Source organism: Rattus norvegicus, chromosome 4, assembly GCF_021556685.1.
Source record: "Rattus norvegicus strain SHRSP/BbbUtx chromosome 4, alternate assembly SHRSP_T2T, whole genome shotgun sequence".
Lineage (NCBI taxonomy): Eukaryota > Metazoa > Chordata > Mammalia > Rodentia > Muridae > Rattus > Rattus norvegicus.
The window spans coordinates 15,560,141-15,580,392 of NC_141537.1; the positions used below are offsets into that span (position 1 = coordinate 15,560,141).

The 20,252-nt window shown below is 40.5% G+C and overlaps 1 protein-coding gene across 15 annotated transcripts in view; it reads right to left on the reverse strand.

The window, feature by feature from the left end:
* Magi2 (membrane associated guanylate kinase, WW and PDZ domain containing 2) overlaps positions 1–20,252 on the reverse strand; it is a 1,487,762-nt gene that overhangs the window by 329,749 nt on the left and 1,137,761 nt on the right. For all 15 annotated transcript variants that reach the window (NM_053621.2, XM_087655501.1, XM_087655502.1 and 12 more), the window contains 1 exon segment: positions 13,687–13,744. In NM_053621.2, coding sequence (NP_446073.2) covers positions 13,687–13,744 — 58 coding nt within the window.

Sequence of the window (20,252 nt, forward strand, 5' to 3'; positions counted from 1 at the left end):
TCACTATCCCTGAACTCAAGCAGTATTACAGAGCAATAGTGATAAAAACTGCATGGTATTGGTACAGAGACAGACAGATAGACCAATGGAATAGAATTGAAGACCCAGAAATGAACCCACACACCTATGGTCACTTGATTTTTGACAAAGGAGCCAAAACCATCCAATGGAAAAAAGATAGCATTTTCAGCAAATGGTGCTGGTTCAACTGGAGGGCAACATGTAGAAGAATGCAGATCGATCCATGCTTATCACCCTGTACAAAGCTTAAGTCCAAGTGGATCAAGGACCTCCACATCAAACCAGACACACTCAAACTAATAGAAGAAAAACTAGGGAAGCATCTGGAACACATAGGCACTGGAAAAAATTTCCTGAACAAAACACCAATGGCTTATGCTCTAAGATCAAGAATCGACAAATGGGATTTCATAAAACTGCAAAGCTTCTGTAAGGCAAAGGACACTGTGGTTAGGACAAAACGGCAACCAACAGATTGGGAAAAGATCTTTACCAATCCTACAACAGATAGAGGCCTTATATCCAAAATATACAAAGAACTCAAGAAGTTACACCGCAGGGAAACAAATAACCCTATTAAAAAATGGGGTTCAGAGCTAAACAAAGAACTCACAGCTGAGGAATGCCGAATGGCTGAGAAACACCTAAAGAAATGTTCAACATCTTTAGTCATAAGGGAAATGCAAATCAAAACGACCCTGAGATTTCACCTCACACCAGTGAGAATGGCTAAGATCAAAAACTCAGGTGACAGCAGATGCTGGCGAGGATGTGGAGAAAGAGGAACACTCCTCCATTGTTGGTGGGATTGCAGACTGGTAAAACCATTCTGGAAATCAGTCTGGAGGTTCCTCAGAAAATTGGACATTGAACTGCCTGAGGATCCAGCTATACCTCTCTTGGGCATATACCCAAAAGATGCCTCAACATATAAAAGCGACACGTGCTCCACTATGTTCATTGCAGCCTTATTTATAATAGCCAGAAGCTGGAAAGAACCCAGATGCCCTTCAACAGAGGAATGGATACAGAAAATGTGGTACATCTACACAATGGAATATTACTCAGCTATCAAAAACAACGAGTCTATGAAATTCGTAGGCAAATGGTTGGAACTGGAAAATATCATCCTGAGTGAGCTAACCCAATCACAGAAAGACATACATGGTATGCACTCATTGATAAGTGGCTATTAGCCCAAATGCTTGAATTACCCTAGATCCCTAGAACAAACGAAACTCAAGATGGATGATCAAAATGTGAATGCTTAACTCCTTCTTTAAATGAGGAAAAAGAATACCCTTGGCAGGGAAGGGAGAGGCAAAGATTAAAAGAGAGACTGAAGGAACACCCATTCAGAGCCTGCCCCACATGTGGCCCATACATATACAGCCACCCAATTAGACAAGATGGATGAAGCAAAGAAGTGCAGACCGACAGGAGCCGGATGTAGATCGCTCCTGAGAGACACAGCCAGAATACAGCAAATACAGAGGCGAATGCCAGCAGCAAACCACTGAGCTGAGAATAGGTCCCCTGTTGAAGGAATCAGAGAAAGAACTGGAAGAGCTTGAAGGGGCTCGAGACCCCAAAAGTACAACAATGTCAAGCAACCATAGCTTCCAGGGACTAAGCCACTACCTAAAGACTATGCATGGACTGACCCTGGACTCTGACCCCATAGGTAGCAATGAATATCCTAGTAAGAGCACCAGTGGAAGGGGAAGCCCTGGGTCCTGCTAAGACTGAACCCCCATTGAACTAGTCTATGGGGGGAGGGCGGCAATGGGGGGAGGGTTGGGAGGGGAACACCCATAAGGAAGGGGAGGGGGGAGGGGGATGTTTGCCCGGAAACCGGGAAAGGGAATAACACTCGAAATTTATATAAGAAATACTCAAGTTAATAAAAAAAAAAAAGAGAATGAGAGCAAGAGAGAGAGGAGGGGGGCAAGCAGCCCCTTTTATGGTGTCAGGTATACCTGGCTGTTGCCAGGTAACTGGGGGTGGAGCTTAGACAGAATGCTAAGAGCACCAACTCTTTGTCCTTACTGATCCTATGATTTGAATATGGACTATGACTTTGAGTTATGACTGATGAACAGGACCAAAGGTACTTGTGGAGAAAAATGAGGATGCTCACAAAAATACAAACTCGTTAACGCTCATCTCAAACATCTTGAAGTGCTCTCTTGAGCTGTCGGTGACAGGTCCTTCTCACTTTTAGTACAGAAAGCAGTGGAAATGTCACTCTATAAGGTGGTGTCTGAGGGCTTGGGAGACCTGCCCCACTTCCACTCTCGCGGCGACCTCATTTAAATGGTGGATTTCTCACTCCACATATGCTGCACTCACTAGCAGACCCTGAGCAGTGTGGAGTGACAGAGAAAAAGAGACGCTTGGCGCTGGCATTCTCTATCTCCTGGATGTCTCTGCTGTACTTCCCAAGCCTCTTAGGAGGTAGAGCTGTCAATTTCTCATTTTTAAAGTTCTTTCACTTTTTCTTACATTTGTTTGCTTCGTGGGGGTGGGGCACTGATGCCATAACATACATACGGAGCTCAGAGCGGGAGTGTAAGTATCTAAGGATCAAGTTCATGTTGTCAGGCTTGGTGAGAAGGCCTTTATTTATACATGGCTGCAGGTGACAGTAGGACAGCCTTTACCCCTTCAGCCCTCCATTTTATCATTCCTGAGAGCAAACCAGAATGAGGGCTCAAGCTTCATTTAAAGGGAATGCTTCTTCACAAACATGTGCAGGAAGCACTTCTCCTTTTGAGAAGGTCCCTCGTGCTCCCTGACTCAAACTGTCTCACCTGCATACATCCACCTCAAATCACAGGGGCATTTTGAGGGGCAAATTAGAAAATAAACTACATGGACGTGTTTAAAGACAAAGCACTGTGAGTTTTAGCTCATTTACTATTTGGGTTACTTAGGGTCTGGGAGTGGAGAATGAAATGTGGACAGTAAAGTTTCTTAAGCCCTGCCTCAGACTGTACTTCTCTCAACAGCTACCTTGATGGCTTGGTGTCTTTACATTTCAGAAATAATAGCATCTGTCATAAGGTATTATGATGATGGTTAAATGGGTTTTGTAGCAGACCTAATGCATGCCAAATGCTTCATAAAGGTAATTGCTAGCAGGGCACAGTGACATATGCTTGTAATTCTGGTACTTTGAGGGCAAAAGCAGGAAGATCACAAACTAAAAAATCTGAAGGTTACATCAGCCTATAAATCTGAGCAATCACCAGCACCAGCACCAGCACCAGCACCAGCACCAGCACCAGCACCAGCACCAGCACCAGCACCACCACCACCACCACCGCCACCACTACCACCACCACCACCACTATCACCACTACCACCGCCATTATCTGTTGAATTATTTCTCAAGGTCTACTAATGTTAAGCGAGGGGACTTTCTTGGAGATTACATATGAGGTCAATGTATCAAACGAAATTCCTGGTAATACTACAGAAAACAAGGCAGTCGGTCAGTCTCTCCTATCATCTTACCAGTCTTCAAAATACAGTCACTGTAAAAGTGAGGTGGAAAAGTTGCAGGGAACTTTGTTAACCTCTGTAAATGACTGGTTAATGGATAGCTGGGCTAAGGTATATTGTCATCATTGGCTCAACAGGTGAGACTGAGTGTTTGAAAATAACAATGATGAGTGGTTTTCTTTTTTCTTTTTGTGGTAGTGGAAAATAAAGGCAGGGCTTCACAGAGTTTAGGTAAATTTCTTACCGCTGAGATAGAGCCCCAGTCCTCCCCTCCTACTTTTTACTATATGAGACAGCGTCTCACTAAATTTTCCTGGCTGGCATTAAACTCACTCTGATGCCCAGAGATGCCTTCAAACTTATATCCTTCCGCCTCAGCCTTCTGAGTTGTTGGGACTATAAGGCAGGCTGATGAGTTTCTTCTAGATTAAACTTAGATTAAAATCACTAACCTACATACATATCCTAGCAAATGGTGTTTCTCTCCCTGTAGGATATGTAGCCTCAGCCCCCAAAGCACACTGGTGTTCTTGAGAGTTACAGATTCATCTTCTTTACATTGGAATTAAACATAAAATTTAATAAAGAAAATAGGAGGATCTCCCCTTTTGATTACACTAAGAGCTCAGTCTGTCTTTCAGCTAGTTAAGGATGAAGATATCTGTTAACTGTAGTAAAAAGTTGTGCTTAACGATGTTGCTTTTATTCTTAAAAATAGAAAGGTATCTCTCCCTTTAATGCAGTCAGCTCTGATAATGTATAAGAATATTTTTCTTGGGTCTGGAGGCTTAACACTCGGTCCTCTTAAAGAGGAATTGGGTTCTCAGCGTCCATCGAGCCCCTCACAAGGGTCTGTAATCCCAATTCTAGGGGATCTGTCTCCTTCTTGTATAATTCCTGGGTTTTGAATGAATCTGTATATAAATATACATGCATGCAAAGCATTTATACATATAGAAAATAAACATTAAACATATTCTTATCATGATTTTGTCTAGAGATGTATCTTTTATCCTTCTTCATTTTCAATGACAACTTAATACCAGTCTCAGGACTCTGTGTGTCAAGTGATTTTCTGCGTTTTCTCCATAGTTTATTGTAACAGTTCACCATTTAGGGAAGTGTTCATTCCATAAGACCCATTACCATTGTAATTATTAATACAAAATAATGGTGACATATGTTGCCATCTAGCCAAACAGAAGCAGAACTCGAATGGAAATACTTAAAAATTTTAAGTATGCTTTGATGTGCAGCTATAATGAGAGAGCCATGAGGCTTAATAAAGGAACATGGCCAGGTTTATCCGTGCTAGCACGAGGTGCAGTGCATGGTCCTTGAGCTTTAAGAGACCTTAGCCACTAACCAATCTAAAGCATTCATTTAACAGGCCAGCGTCAGGGAGCTTACGTGAAACTCTGTGCCAACCTGTTTATCAGAAATCGTGCATACTTAGGATGTGAACTATTACGACATCACGCTCCATGACACAGAGAAAGGATTCTGAAAAGAATTCTCCCAACTCATGATGAGGTGAATTACAGTTTTTGTGTGGGCTAGGGCGATTTATAGTTTGCTTTGCTGGATGGACATTACCTGTTTTATTCAATTATAGAGTCTTAGACATGGCGCCAATTCCCGATGCCTCGTTTTGTCCAGATTGTGGCAGACCTCTGATAATATTGATATCCCTCTAAGTTAAATATCCCTCTTCCCTAGCTATGAAAAAAACCAAAGAACCAACCGCCTGAAAACTGCTTCAACTCCTGAAAGTATTCGTTGCTAACACAATGGTGTTCTTTTAGTATGCAAATCTCTAACACTGAACCACCCTGGGTAACTTCAGGATAATTTTGACTCTGTGCAATTTTTACTTCGTGTGTTAACTTTAGAACTGTTTCTTAGGCCGAGAAGAGACTCTGAAGTCTGTCATGACAGACTGTTAGCAAGAGATCATCTCTAGATCCTGCACGGAATGCAGAAAACTCACCTACTCTGCAGAGAAATTGTGTTCGTAAGGTAGAAGAGTTGTTTTGCAAATAATTGGACAATGAACGACTTATTACATGGCATTAGCAAGAAGCCAACAGAATGAGCCAAAGAAAGATGCTAGCTTCAGGCTCCGTGTCACTTTAGCACTCAGCTATGTGGAATATGGATCCCTCCTTAGGGATGGCACTACCCATAGGCCTTTAAGCCCTCTTTCTGTAGAAATACCACTTCCCACACATCTCACATCCAGTTAGAAAAGTTGTCTGTGACTCCCATGAACAATAGCTCCTGGGTCTTGACGTCCTCCCCATCTTCCTTTGCTAGGACACTGTCATGTTCTTCATGGTCTTATGGACAAAATAGATTAGCAGGAGGCATGGTGAATACAACACCACGTACTGCCTCTACCTATGGTATTTCTGCCCTTTTTCCCCTGGTCTGATGAGGACTCGGGGTCTGCGTACTCAATACATCTGCCTCTGCCGTGAGTTTCCCCGCCCCGTTGCCACCCAGGGTACTGTGTCGCTATTAGGATATTTGCCTGTATCTATCTTCTTTAAAAACACCCCAATAAGGGTTTCATTTAAATTTGTTAAAAATGCTTAAAGACAATTTGTCTACGCATATTTATCTTTGATGAGTGACAGTATGGTGCTCAACCCCAGACAATCTAACTTGACACAATTTTTAAACTTGAGGCTCAGGGGAAATCAGGGAAGACAGGTCAGAAGTACTCTAACTGCTGACAGGTACGGTCTTCTAGATTTGAGAGTGAAGCTGCAACCATGCAATCCAACAACATGGCGGCTTAAACAAGACCTACGTGATGCTGTCAGCAGTTGACATGCCAGCCTTGACAGGGCCATTTTCACAAGGTCCCAGCCTGGATAAAGAGGTATAGCTGCTAATGTCCTCTAAAAGGGGAAATCGGTTCTCTCCAGGGATGAACTCCTTGATGGGCTATCTAATCCTACACGGTGAGCGGTAAACTTGTGCACACAATACAATGTTATGTGCTTTATACAATAATTAGATATTATATATTCTATGTACACATATGTAACAATAATAACTGAAAGAGAAGATGCCATGAACTTGAGACGGAGTGAAAGGACACAGGAGGAGCTGAGGGGTGGGGAGAGTAGTGGGAAATAATGGAAATCATTGTATGTATAAAATTCTCAAAGAAGACCTGACGCTAGAGTGGTAGTATCTTCTTATCTCTTGCTATTGTCTTGTTATCTATTAAAATTATGGAAGTTGGGACTGGAGAGATGGCTCAGTGGTTAAGAGCACCGACTGCTCTTCCAGAGGTTCTGAGTTCAATTCCCAGCAACCACATGGTGGCTCACAACCATCTGTAAAGAGATCCGATGTCCTCTTCTGGTGTATCTGAATACAGCAACAGTGTACTTATATATAATAAATGAATAAATCTTTTAAAAAATTATGGAAGTTATCTGCCAAAAAATATCATGTGTTTACCTCACTAAGTTATTACTGACTCAGCTCTCTTAGAAAGCATGAATCCTTGTCTTCCTCAGGTGGGGCGAACTGATACACAAAACTGACATCCACATGGCTCAATCAGGGAGAGCAAGAGGAGAAAGTCATCGTGTAGGAGGGAAGCAGCTGATTATATAGAACGTGTGTACTCCTGGATACAGACACTTTAACTTTCACGCATCTGCCAATATAAAGAATACGTCACCATTTCTAGTCTGGTACCTTTTGTCTCACCCCAAAGTGTTTTGCTTCAGGGTCATTTAATAAATACTTTGCAAAGTATAAGACCTGAACAGCATCTCGAACGGCTGTTTCATTGGGGCCCATTTTGCTGATTCTGGCATAGCTCAGCCTTACTGGCCGTACGCCCTTGGAGAACTCAGAGGTTTGGTTTTCCCTTCGAGAATGTGATGATTAGCATCTGGATAATTAATGTGAAAGCATGCTGAATGCTAAGGTGTGCCTTATCGCGGTTATTTCTAGAGTTACTATCACGAATTCCCAGAGACTTCAGATGACATAAGTGCTAGGCACCCAGGCATTATAATCTCCTTGTATACATATGTCCCTGGAACCTCTAGCTCTCCAGCAGCCCCAGTTGCACCACCCTCTTGCAGTCCTTCCTCAGAAATACCTGGCCTGTAGCATTATCAACAGTGCTATTGTTACTCAGTGTGGTGCATTTCTGGCCATGACAATAAGTTATATGTATGTTGACAAATCAAAATTTTCATTAAAACTGTTCACTTTGGGGTTGGGGATTTAGCTCAGTGGTAGAGCACTTGCCTAGCAAGCGCAAGGCCCTGGGTTTGGTCCCCAGCTCCGAAAAAAAGAAAAAAAAACTGTTCACTTTGTGGGGTATATTGTGATCAGGAAGTTACTGGAAAGCCAGGTATTACCAAAAGAAGAACACACGTGCGCACGTGCACACACATGCACGTGCACACATACACTCCCCCACACACCACACATGTTATCTTCTTAATAAATAGAAGATAAAAACCACATCATTGAATAACTATGGCAGACTTGTGCTACATACTAACAGTGGAGTGAAAATGCCTAGCTGTGTCCAAGTATTTCATCCTCGTGAGTTTCTGTGCTCTGAGGAAATGGAGTCCATACTCCATGCACAGTAAACACTTGCCCTCCTGCTGCGCTTTCTCTGTTTTTCTCCTCATCCTTTCCCCAATCTACTACAATCTACCTACCCACGACCCAGGAAGCTGCAGGACTTGCATGCCAAGCCACTGTGCAGCACATCCATGTGGCTAAGAAGACATAATGGAGAGGCCCCCAAACTGTTCACAAAACACAGAATTCACCCAACATACTGGACCCTTTCGTCGTCCTACCTTCTGTTCAGCATTTCCACTCACATTAATGTACAAGGCGGAGAAAACACTTGCTTGTTGAACAGGTATTAAAAATCATCAAACATATTCTGGGTGTTTAAGAAGAGAGCAGAACTGAAACAGTACCTTTGGGCCTCACCCAATAGAAAGCAAGATTTTAGGCACTCTCCTCATTTCTAACTGTGCATGTTTTACACCTGTGTTTTAAAGAAAAACTTGAAGCTAAGAGCCTTCCCCCTGCCTTGGAAAATTTAGAAAATGACTGAGGAGAACGGCAACCATGCACTGTGATTGTTTTTTGGATCCAAGGCTCTTCAGCTACTTTCTGACATCATACACCAGGGCAAAGCTCACTGCTAGCCAGGCAGTGGATGATTGTCCCTTAACGCTCAACGTGACGTTGATAGCAGGCAGCACCCTTGGGAACCGCACACGAGTAAATGGTTCATAGTAGCAGGTGTGTGACATCACAAGAGGAACTTTTAAAGCCTTGCATGAGAATCATATCTGTCAGTCCTCACTATGATTTTAAATGCCGTTCTATGGCTGGCTTCTCTTCCTGTGCCAGAGGAGGCAGCTTGCAGAAAAGCCATCCCAGGAAACTGTGTCTTCTGGATAAGCTACTTAAGCAAATTGTGTAACTGCCATTAAAGCCTGAATGTAGCCAGCAGACATAATTTCACAAAGGGGGAGAGAAATCCGTGTCTATACAAAAGCCACAGTTGCTCAGTGCTACAGTTTGCACTTTCTGCATTAATTTTTTCCCCGTTCTTTATGACCGATGACAGTTACATGTCTAGTTAGCAGCTCCAGGACTTCTTAATACATTGCTAAGTGCAGTGCTAGCATGGTCTATCAGGGAAACTGGCCTTACTTCTTCTGGCTGGCATTTAGATTCGAGCTCAGTCTAGCTGCCTGACGTGCAGATGACATGAGACATATCAAGTAGGGCCCAGTGTCCTTAAAATACAGTCCTATATGCTGCAAACGAGTGTCCCCAAGTTCTGGGATTAGACCCCACAACAGCGGGGCTTTACGTTTTGTTTTGGGTCTTGTTTCCTGCTCAAGAGCCCTCTTCACCGAAGCAGGCAAGGACCCGATGGATCATTAGTGCTTGTATTAAGAGCTCATTTGAAGGGGCTGGGTAGGTGGTGTGGCCTCCCACCCTTGAGCATCTTGCTGTGGAATTGCTTTAGATCTAGAGGGAGGTCATCCTGTTCTCAAAAGCGTCCTCACTGTTCCTAGTGTTGAGGCTGAAAGGTTTGTCTGGAACATTATGTGTTGTACGTGTGAAATTTACGGGAGTTATATTAGCAAGAATTTGGAATCTGTGCTCTAGAGCCAAATGGCCTGTGGTCAGTATATGGTCTCTTGGGAATTAGTCGGCTTTTTTAGCATGTGTTTCCCCAACTGTAAACTAAAGGTCATTTCCTTTGTCATCACTGCGGAGGACAGTCAATGTGGTGGAGGATTTTGAGCAACCCAGTCCATGGCACACTCTGTGCATGGAACTTGTAGTAACTATTTTGATGGAATGATGTTAAGGAGGAGGACTTCTTCCTCTGGACTCTTGGATATATCCCACCCATAATATTTAAAATTAATTTACATGGTATGAACATTATAACATTCTGGGTAAGTTACAGCAGTCAAAACCTGCAAAGTCAAGGCTTTGCGGCAGCCTAGCTGTGCAAACCACCTTTGCTATTGGTTGCTAGAATTGTTATTTGCCTTGCTACTGGCAGGAAATGTGTGGAAGACAACTGGGTCTGAAGCACAGCACTGGTCTCAACTTGTAGATCTTGGCTGAGGGCGGAGCCTGCTCTGCAGCTTCTATGCTGCCTTGGTGGCTGAGGACTATGGTGGCTGGCGACTATGGTGGCCATCCGTCTGTGTCTAGGAATGAAGAATGCAGGTTGTATGTTGTTTCTTAAACAACTGGACAAGGCAGATGCTTTTCATTATTTCATAGCCAGTCTTCTGATTGCATAAACGGATGTATGACTAATCACCAAAAGTGAGACATCTACAAAAAATCCACTGCTTACTGCTACTACTGCCATTAGCAGCATTAGGGAGCCAATGTGTTCTTGGGCGTATATTGACAAAGATCTATAAAGATAACCTTGTTTTTCTCAATTTTATTTCTGAGCTTATAATTTAATTGCATTTCTGTCTTCTCTTTCTTGCCCCCAATCCCTTCCATATGCTCTGTCCCACTCTACTTCAAGTTCATGGCCTCTTACTTACATGAAGTCACTTGTTGTTTTTGCGTGCGTCTATGTATATTCCTAAATATAACCTGCTCAGTCTGTCTAATGTTACTTGTATGTGTGTCTTCAGGGCTCCCCATTTGAAAACAAGATTAACTGAATCTTAAGGATTTTAAATAGGATTCCTTAAGATTCTACATTAATGTCATCACTGTAATTATGAATGATATGTTAATATGAGAGTGTGTGTGTTTGTGTTTGCGTGTATGCGCATGTGTACTCATGCATGCTTGTGATGGTGTAGCTGAACCTAGAACTTTGAATATGCCAGGCAAGCACTCTACCACTGAGCGGAGTCTCAGAATGATAGCTTGTATTTTTTTAATATCTACACTAGAAAATTTGATAATTTAATTTAGACTAGAAATGTATTACTTTATAAAATAATACAAGAAATTAGTAGACTCCCCCCAACTCCAAACAATTATACTGTATGAATTACAAGCTCTACATGGCCTCTACTTATGTATCTAACTGATAAGTTTCATAAGCAGGGCCTACTTTCAGAGCCAATATACACCAGTGTCAAAGGCAGAGTAGTAGAAATGATACAGTTTTTAAAAATAATGTAGGGCTGGAGAGATGGCCCAGCAGTTAAGAGCACTGACTGCTCTTCCAGAGGTCCTGAGTTCAAATCCCAGTAACCACATGGTGGCTCACAACCACCTGTAATGAGATTGGATGCCCTCTTCTGGTGTGTCTGAAGACAGCTACAGTGTACTTATATATAATAAATAAATAAAAATATAATAATGTAAATAGATATATTCCAATGAAAACATATCACAAACTCTCTTTATTGTGATGGAAGATATTTCTTACTTTAAGTAGCATGAGTACATGCACATATACACGCAATACAAACATACATACATACACACTAACTTGAGGTATTTAAAATATGCTGGCGAGTTTTCAGAAAGTATTTTTCCGAGAAATAGTTGGATAATGTTCTACTCAATGCTCTCTGTATGTTTAGATTATATGCTTATTTGTTTCAATTTTCTGCTTGGCCTGACATAGTCACACATCTTGTTACTAATAAAGGTCACTATCAGGAGTCCTGCAATCACAAGGCCATGGCAAATAGCAGAACTTGATCAACTAGAGGGACATTAAGCTACTTTGATCCACCATTTTCTGACCCAATTAGACAAACATGATTGAACATTGGAAATTAGTTTCAAAGGACATGAGGACAGATATGAACAGATAATCTGAGGAATTAGAAGAGGGCAGGGGTCAGCAAATGGGAACTTGCACACTGGAGCTGGCACACTTCCTTGCTTTTGTGACTAACACTTGGGCGCAGAGTTCCTCCCACATGTAACTGATGGCAGTGGTTGCCTGTGCACTGGAAGAGATCAGGCTGGTGTGGATTCCTAAATATTCCCTACCTGGATCCTCATGGGTTTCCTAACACTGGGACAGAGGGGACGGTTTTGTTCATTGATTCCAGAGGGTAATGTACTAAAAAGAGCTATGGTGTGTCACACATCTCAGTCCTGTGGAAGCACTCTAGACTTCAGATGCTCCACGTTGAGGAATACTGCAATCTGGTCAAGTAGATTAATGCAATTTAGGAGCGTTGGGTATGGGGCTGAGTGGTAGAGCACCTTCCCAGGCAGGTTTGATTGTGAGCATGGCCAACCAATATGAACAAGCATCCAAGCTGGGACCTAGCAAACTTACTTTTCGATTAATTAAGGATGAAGTTCATTACTATTAAATCATGAATTTTCGTTGATTATCAGTTTAATAGGTCCCATTGTCCTTGTAAATATTTACACATGATATTCACCCTCTCCCTTTCAGCCTTCCCTCTTCTTTGGAATCAGGCATGATACTGTGGAGTTGTCTTCCTTTCTGTATCTATTGAGGGTCCAAACATTAGAGAGTAAGCACGGTGTTAGAAGACTGCTCGTGATGAGCGAGCTGAATTCACCTTGACTGTAACTGTGGAAGGGATGAACGGTGGAGTCAAACTTGGGGCTTCACGATGAGCATAGGGGTGATGGTTATCAAAGCAATTGAGTGCTCAAGCAGGAGAGGCTCGGGGCAGTGGGGTTCACAGGTCCAGTTCGTCTGAACCTCTGCGGCAAAAAGACAGGCTGGACACCTAACAGAGGCCAGGACCTGCTTGAATATACAAGCACAGAAAGCTAGAGAAAAAACCATTAATCTATAACCCTTGACCACTGTGCTTCTGATGAGGAGAAAAGGAGCTCAGATTTGGTAGGCAGTGTGAGAGTCTTTGGCTGTCAACCCCTGCATTTCTTGGGTAGTATTTAAGTAGAAATAAAGTCAACTTTGTGAGTCACTCCAATAATTTTAGGAGCACCACACGGTAGATAAAAGGTAGACATTCTCTACCAGAGGAGAGTGAGTGTTCTAGACAGTAAATTACATAATTCTTGAAAATTATGAATACCGTTTTTCCATAAGGAAAAAATATGTGTGTTAAATTAATCATTAGTAGATCTTTAGTCTGAATTAGATAATGTATAGATCCAGAGAGCCTGTATTGTGATCAGGTATGTTAATGTAGTGCAGCGGCCAATGGGCAACACAAAAGAACACGGAAGCTATACTGTGTTCTTCTGCAAAGAAGAAAGCATCACATTTTTATTTTATACTTCAATGGGAAGGTGTGGCTGATTCAGTTAATTGAATTCAGATCTGGTATAATAGCACATCTTTTTTTTCAAACAAGCATCCAGCTCCCAACATTTTGATTTCAAAATGAAAAGGCGTTCACTTAAGTGTCTTTAATTATCATTCATTCAGAGGACCGGGTGGAACACACTTTCCAATTACTGTTTCAGACTCATGAGTCCAAGAGAAGGAACAACACCTCAGCCAGCTGCAGAATCGAGAAACACAAGCCATGCCGGTAGATCCTTTTGTGGACATTTCAGAATCAGATGAAAGGGAATAAAAGGGGCCGTTAGCCACACATGCTCAGTACATACACTGCTAACACAATTTCACAACGTATTAGTAACAAGTTAATATCGCGCTTAGAGACTTACTCGACATAGTAAGTGCCATATATAGGATCATCGATTTTTTCCCAGCCATATGGAAGCTCTGAAAAATAAAAAGTTATTTCTTTCAGTAAATAAAGAACAGAAAGCACAATTTTCTAATAAAAAGTAATATAATTTAATTGTTCATAGATTAAATAAACGGTCTTCCAAGCAGAATAAAATGAGTAAAGCCGTCAGCATTTGCCTAAATTTCAGACCCATTGTGGGAGCTATCAGAAGCATTGGCTTGAAGACTGGCAGTTAGAACCAGAGCTCCCTTCTCTGCAGGTTTCCTGCTGGGTCTGGTGTTTTGTTCCTGCCAAGCAGTAGGCTGGCATCTCATCATGCTATCACCATTTAGTGCGATACAGAAGGCAAACCACTTTACTGAGAGTGCATGGTGCTCGCTTATTTGTTTGTGCTGTGAAAGGAGCATTTTGGGATAAAGACCATATTTTGAAAATATATTTCTGAGGGTAGCAAACCATTTGTGGTGACCAAAACAAAGAATGCTCTATATCCTCAATTGATACCCCACTATCGAGACGGTGATACATTCTCAGTTGATACCGAACAATCGAGATGGCGAGCACCATGCTGTTCCTGCCACATGGGTCGGAATTGGATGCCACCAGGATGATGCTCCCCAGGTATCATTAAAAAAAATAATAATCTAAAAATTTCAATGTACTTTCCCGAGAATGTTTCTAATTCTCTAAGCTTAACATTAGTACATTCACACTGAGAATATCAATAAAGTTATAAATCTTACCACAGGCAAAAGCATGCTGTTTGAAAACAAAGGATTTACCTCTAATGCTGCTTTCTACATTCGCTGAACTGAGGTTTCCTAAGAAAGTCTGACGAATACAAAGAGCAGTTCATTCTCCTTGCCAAACATTAATTCTCTCTCTGTAACTCAAAAGCTAACTAATGTGTTCGATTGCCTGTATGATATATTAAGAGATACTTAATAGTGTTATTATTATTGCAGTAACATATATTGCTATGGACAAAGCTAGCTTCTTGGGGAAAAAAATAGAATTACCTACAATTTCACCATAAAAAAACAACCACTGTTAATACATTTCAAATTGCATTCTATGTTTACAGGCTAATTTTTAATTAAAGTGCATATTATATGGCTTGATTTTTTTTTACTTGACAAAATATCAATGGTATGAACATGATTGCATGATATCACTTTCAATATCACAAAACAGTAGTGTGGATGTGGCTTGGGTCTGTATCAGTTCACAGTCTTCTGTTGACTGAGGCAGACTTTTATTACGTACATCTGTGCAGGACACAACACACACCAAACCTTTTATTATTTTTCTATTCAATTTTGGATTAAAGAATATGCGCTCTTTTGCATATATTTTATTTTTGAAAATGAGTACTATCATCCGTCTGATCCCTCTCAGATACACCTGTCTTGCTCTCTCAAATCCATTGGCTCTGACCCCTATTTTTATAGCATTGTTACACAGAAAACAAACTACTTGGTCCCTATAATGTTATGTGTGCAAGTCCTGTACCTAAGGCAGAGAGAGCAGTACAGAAAATGGGGAAGGGGTAGAAAGATTGTGAGATCCAGAGGACTAGAAGGTCTGCTGCAATAATGAATCTTTTAGAAGAAGTATCAGGGAAGCTACACTCATGGAGTTTCAGTGACATGACTACCTAAACGAGACTTGCCCAAGAGTGACATTAGTACACATGCTGACATGGGAGGGGTGGGAATCTCACCACCCTAGACGATGAGATACAGGAAACCAAGTGATGTTGAAAGCACCAGAGAAGAGTGCCCAAATCACTTACCCAGAGTCAACTGGTCAGCCCTTTATTGTTTGTTTGTTTGTTTTTTGATAATTGTTAGCCTGCCATCTTCCCATTTACAGGAGCACCAACTTATAGTCTCATTGCAAACATATGAAAGATGATTGTACCATTAATTATAGATTCACATTTCCTTGCCCCAACTTCTATGGATATATAAGTTTTGAGAGCTGACACAATGCCGTTACTCTCTTCTGTTTTGTGACATTTCAAGCAGAGTTGGAGAAGCTCTTTTAAGCTCAACACACGAGGAGTCTATAGTCAGTATGATCCACAAGAAAAGGGAAGAGAGAGAAATAACTCTGCAGATGACTTTCATCAGATATCCAAAGCTAATGAAGACACTGTCTATTAAAAATCCTTTACAAAAAAAAATCCTTTACTTGAAAATACCTACTTAGTGCCTTTCACCAGCAAATAAAGTAGAGAATATATAGAGAGTAGAACTGGAATCATGGACAGGACATGTGTTACTTATGTGGCTCAATGCATGAATCCACATTTTTAACAAGTTTACTGCCATGAAAGGCATGTAACAGCATGTACATGCTTTTCATGATCAAATTTTAGGTTATCCTTCACCTCATAGACCATCCCTTCACTGACTTCTTAGCTTTGGCTCTTTCCTGACAAGCTGCTAGTCAGAAGTGCTGTCTGTAGAAGTAGTAGATGTCCTTAATCATCTCTGTCAGATTTACAAGGAAAAAGGTCTTGGGGACAATTTACTATATATGCTCTCACTCGCCATCTTGAATTTCTTCAGAATTTAGGAGGAATGTATTTTCTTCTACCTAAGATATTGATTGGTTTGTTTGCTTGATATTCCAAAGAAAACGATTTAAGAATTCACGATAACGTAAAATTCTGTTATAAATACTTACACTTTAAAATCAGCTGCTAGTGGCTAGCTCACACTTTGGGACAGAACGCAATAGCATAATCAATTCTCCATTACAGAGGCACATCCCTGCCTCTATCCTCAATATCACTAGAGGTGACAGATGTGTTATAAGAAAATGATAAAAAATATTTCCAAAACATATTCATTGTAAAGATGAATGTTTGAATGTTTGCATATATGTGTGTATATGTACAAATATGTCAATGTACATGCACATAGATTTGTTTGTATTTTCCTAAAGATTTTTAGTAAGCAAAGAAAAGTTTTACATTTACATTACTGATATGTAAAAACACAAAATTATACGTATTTTAGTGGAGCATCAATATGTTTTAATACATGTGTAGTTTGTATAATGTTTAGATTAAGCATATTTATGTCTCCAAATATTTATTATTTATTATGGTAAAAATGTTCAAAGTCTTCTAGCTTTTGAAAATACAGAGTAAAGGATTCACAATTCTTGTCTCCCTACTACAGAACAGCACAGTAGATATCCTGTGTTTTTTGATAGGCAACATGATAAGCCTTGGACAGATTTTGCTTTTGTATGAGCAAAGGATGATTTTGGATAGGATGCTAATGAACAATCACAATATTCACATATAAAAAGAAGCAATAATTAAGATTACAGAGTAGAGAACAGACAGCTCCAAGCTTATGGAAAGTTAAGAATTATTTTTCATTGTGAAAAGTAAGGTATTTGAAGTTGAATTAGTCTTTAAAAAACTAATCATGTCCCCGAAATTAAGCTAACAAATCAGAAAAGGAATTTCTAATATGGTACTATTTACCCAATGAGGAAAGCATGCACCTTGGAGCTCTTGGGCCCTGAACCATTTAGAACAATGTAGTCAACAGCTCCTGACAAGCCTGGAGATGATTAAGGTCACATTGATAAAATAGCACAGAAGACACAAAACAGAAAAGTAAGCACCCGAGATCAGCAAGGTTAATGCAAAATTAAGAACAGTTTTTAATTGGGATTTTCTTCAGGACACAGAATCACGATGCAAGCTTGGTGATAAAATGCTTCAACCCTGCAAAATTCCACGGTTAAGACTAGGTCAATCTGTAGGTAGTCACCAACATTTTGGAACAGTAACAGAATTGGAAGATTAAGTGGTCATCCATTCCTGCATGGGTCCTGCTAGGCACTTTTTTTTTTAAACTTTAAATTGTATTTTATTATATTTGGAGATTTTTTTCACATCACTAATACATATTTTTTATCAATTAATATTTTATTTAATTTTTTTCATACAGTATGATTTGATCATATTTCCCATTCCCCCAGATTCCCCACCCATATTTTTCCTAGCTCCTTATAATCCAACTTCATGTTCTCTTTCTTTTTCCCTCCCTCCTCCTATCTCTCTCTCTTTCTCTTTCTCTCTCTCAAACACAATTGTTCTTTCCAATCTTAAAAATGTTTTCAGTCCATCCTAATTACGGAAAATAGAAACGTGTATGCTAGAACATAAAATAAACAGCTTTAGAATTATGAAAGAAGTATTTATGGACAACCGAAGGGTGGCCTACTCTATGGAAATGAGAGGCACATACTATGGAGCTGTAGAAGTTGAGAACATACTCCAGGCTTTCTTAGAAAAGATCCCATTTCTCTCTCACCATGATCTTTTGAGCTGCATTCTAATGTCTCTGCATTTCTTCAACTCAACTCCTTTCTAAGCATACCGTCTTTTCTGCTCATGTCTGACTGGCTAGCTCTCCTGGCTCATCTTGTGTTGGGTCTGCGTTTGGCCACCACCTGCCTGACTCCTGGGGGTTTTGTGTATTAAGTACAGCTATTGCCACTATGGTGTCTTTCTAAGTCGGCATCGCATGGCCCTTAAGAAGTTATTCATCCTGTGGATGTTGTTCCAAACAGATTTGAATTATTTGGTCTGAATCTATCTATAGTCAACATTTTGATATTATACACTAAGGAGGACACAGTGTTACTGCTATACATTTTGCCAAACCCAATAACTTCCTTTTGATCATAAGAGAGAGCATGTGGTAATAGCAAATAGTCAGATACTCCACAAAGCAATTGGCCAGTATTGCTCAAGTGGGCGGGCCATCTAAAGAAAGATACACTGTGGAGCGACAGCACAGTGTATCCTCTGTGGACACACAGAGGAAGACCATGAGGACATGGTTAATAAGTGAATTTTGTAGTATGGATTGGATCTTGGACCAGAAGAAGGACGACTAGCAACATTCAAGTGAGGCTTTTAGATTATTTAATAGTCTGTCTGGCTGTTATTTTATCATTTCGGTGAACGTACTTGTAAAGGTATTAATGGGGGATGTGAACAGAAACTATACAGCAATTTCAGCGTAACTTTGAAAAAATTTCATTAGCCATCATTTTGGCATTTCTAAGGAAACTTTGTCGCAGTTAATTTTTCTTGCCTTTCTCCCTAACCCCCGATCCACTTCTCTCCCTAGGTTTCTTTCTGTTTTCACATCAAATGTGTTTTTTTAATTTTGCATAATTTTTGGAAATCCAAAGTAATGACCAAAGGAAAACACTGGAAGAAAGGTTTTCCCTTGATTGCCACTGCTGATTGGATGACATGTACTTAGCAGTATGCTAGCAAATGCCTAAGTCATGGGATGTATTTGGATAGCATCACGTTTTCCCGAGTACTCGGGCTAAATCTAGGCCCCCATACGTGCTTGGTAAGCTGTTTATCACTGAGCCCACAGGTCCAAAGCTAACATTTAATGTGTACATAAAATAAGGGTGTGGGGTGTTCAAATTTATGGTCCTTTTGTATATTGTCTTTTTAAAAAACAGATAATTATAAGAATATGAATTAATTTTGCAATACCACCCTTAAAAATTCTATTGTTCTCTCCTCTTCTTTACTAGAAAAATACTGAATACAACATCCTTGTGCTAATTTTGCTGCCTTGTAGAAGACAGGCTCAAAAGCAGGAGTGTAAGGCTAGAGTAACATCTGAGCCTTCCCTGTCAGGCAGATTTCATGTGGGTGGGCTATGGTAGTTCATGTATGAGTGTGTGGAGGTCCACTCTGGTCGGCACCCTAATGTCCCCTCCAAAACCAAGAAGGCAGATATTGGAGACTAGAATAGGAATCCAAATGTGGGGCCATCAGTCCTGTATTGTTTTAATTGATTTTTTTTATTGTTCTTACCATGGCTTTTCAAGTTGAAGCTCTTGTTAAATTGTATTTTAGAAGTAAGGTCTTATAGCAAGAAAGAAGAAATTGAGGCCCTTTGAATTGAACAATATAATACAGAGGCATTAAAGACTCTGCCTTCAATATTTTACATTTTTTGAGTACACAAACTAGAAAATGCAAATGACTTTTTCCTGGGAAACTTATGTATAAGTAATAGAAGTTTTAGAAATTCTCACTGTGAATTTCAAAAGTGCATTTTAATAAATTGTTTGAAAATTTGTTTTGATAAAACCCATCACTTCCTCCTTCCTCTCTACCCCGTCTCTTTCCACTCCCAACCACAAGTGCTCCATTTCATCACTTTCAAGTGATGAGTCCAACTAAGGCTTCTAACGTGATTGTGGAGCCATTCACTGTCCCATGGACGGCCTGCCAGAGGCTGTGTCCTCTCCCCCGATAGGCATCAACTGAATTTTTTTTTGTTTAAGAAATAAGACCTCTGTTGGTGTGATGTCTCCATGGGTAAGAGTACTTTCTGCTTAAATATTATGATCTGAGTTCAAATCCACAGCACCCAGTTTGCTTTCTGTAATAGAATCTATACACCAATGATAAGCCAACCGCATGGTCATTTCCCAACACAGAAACTGCACACACAGTTACTTTTA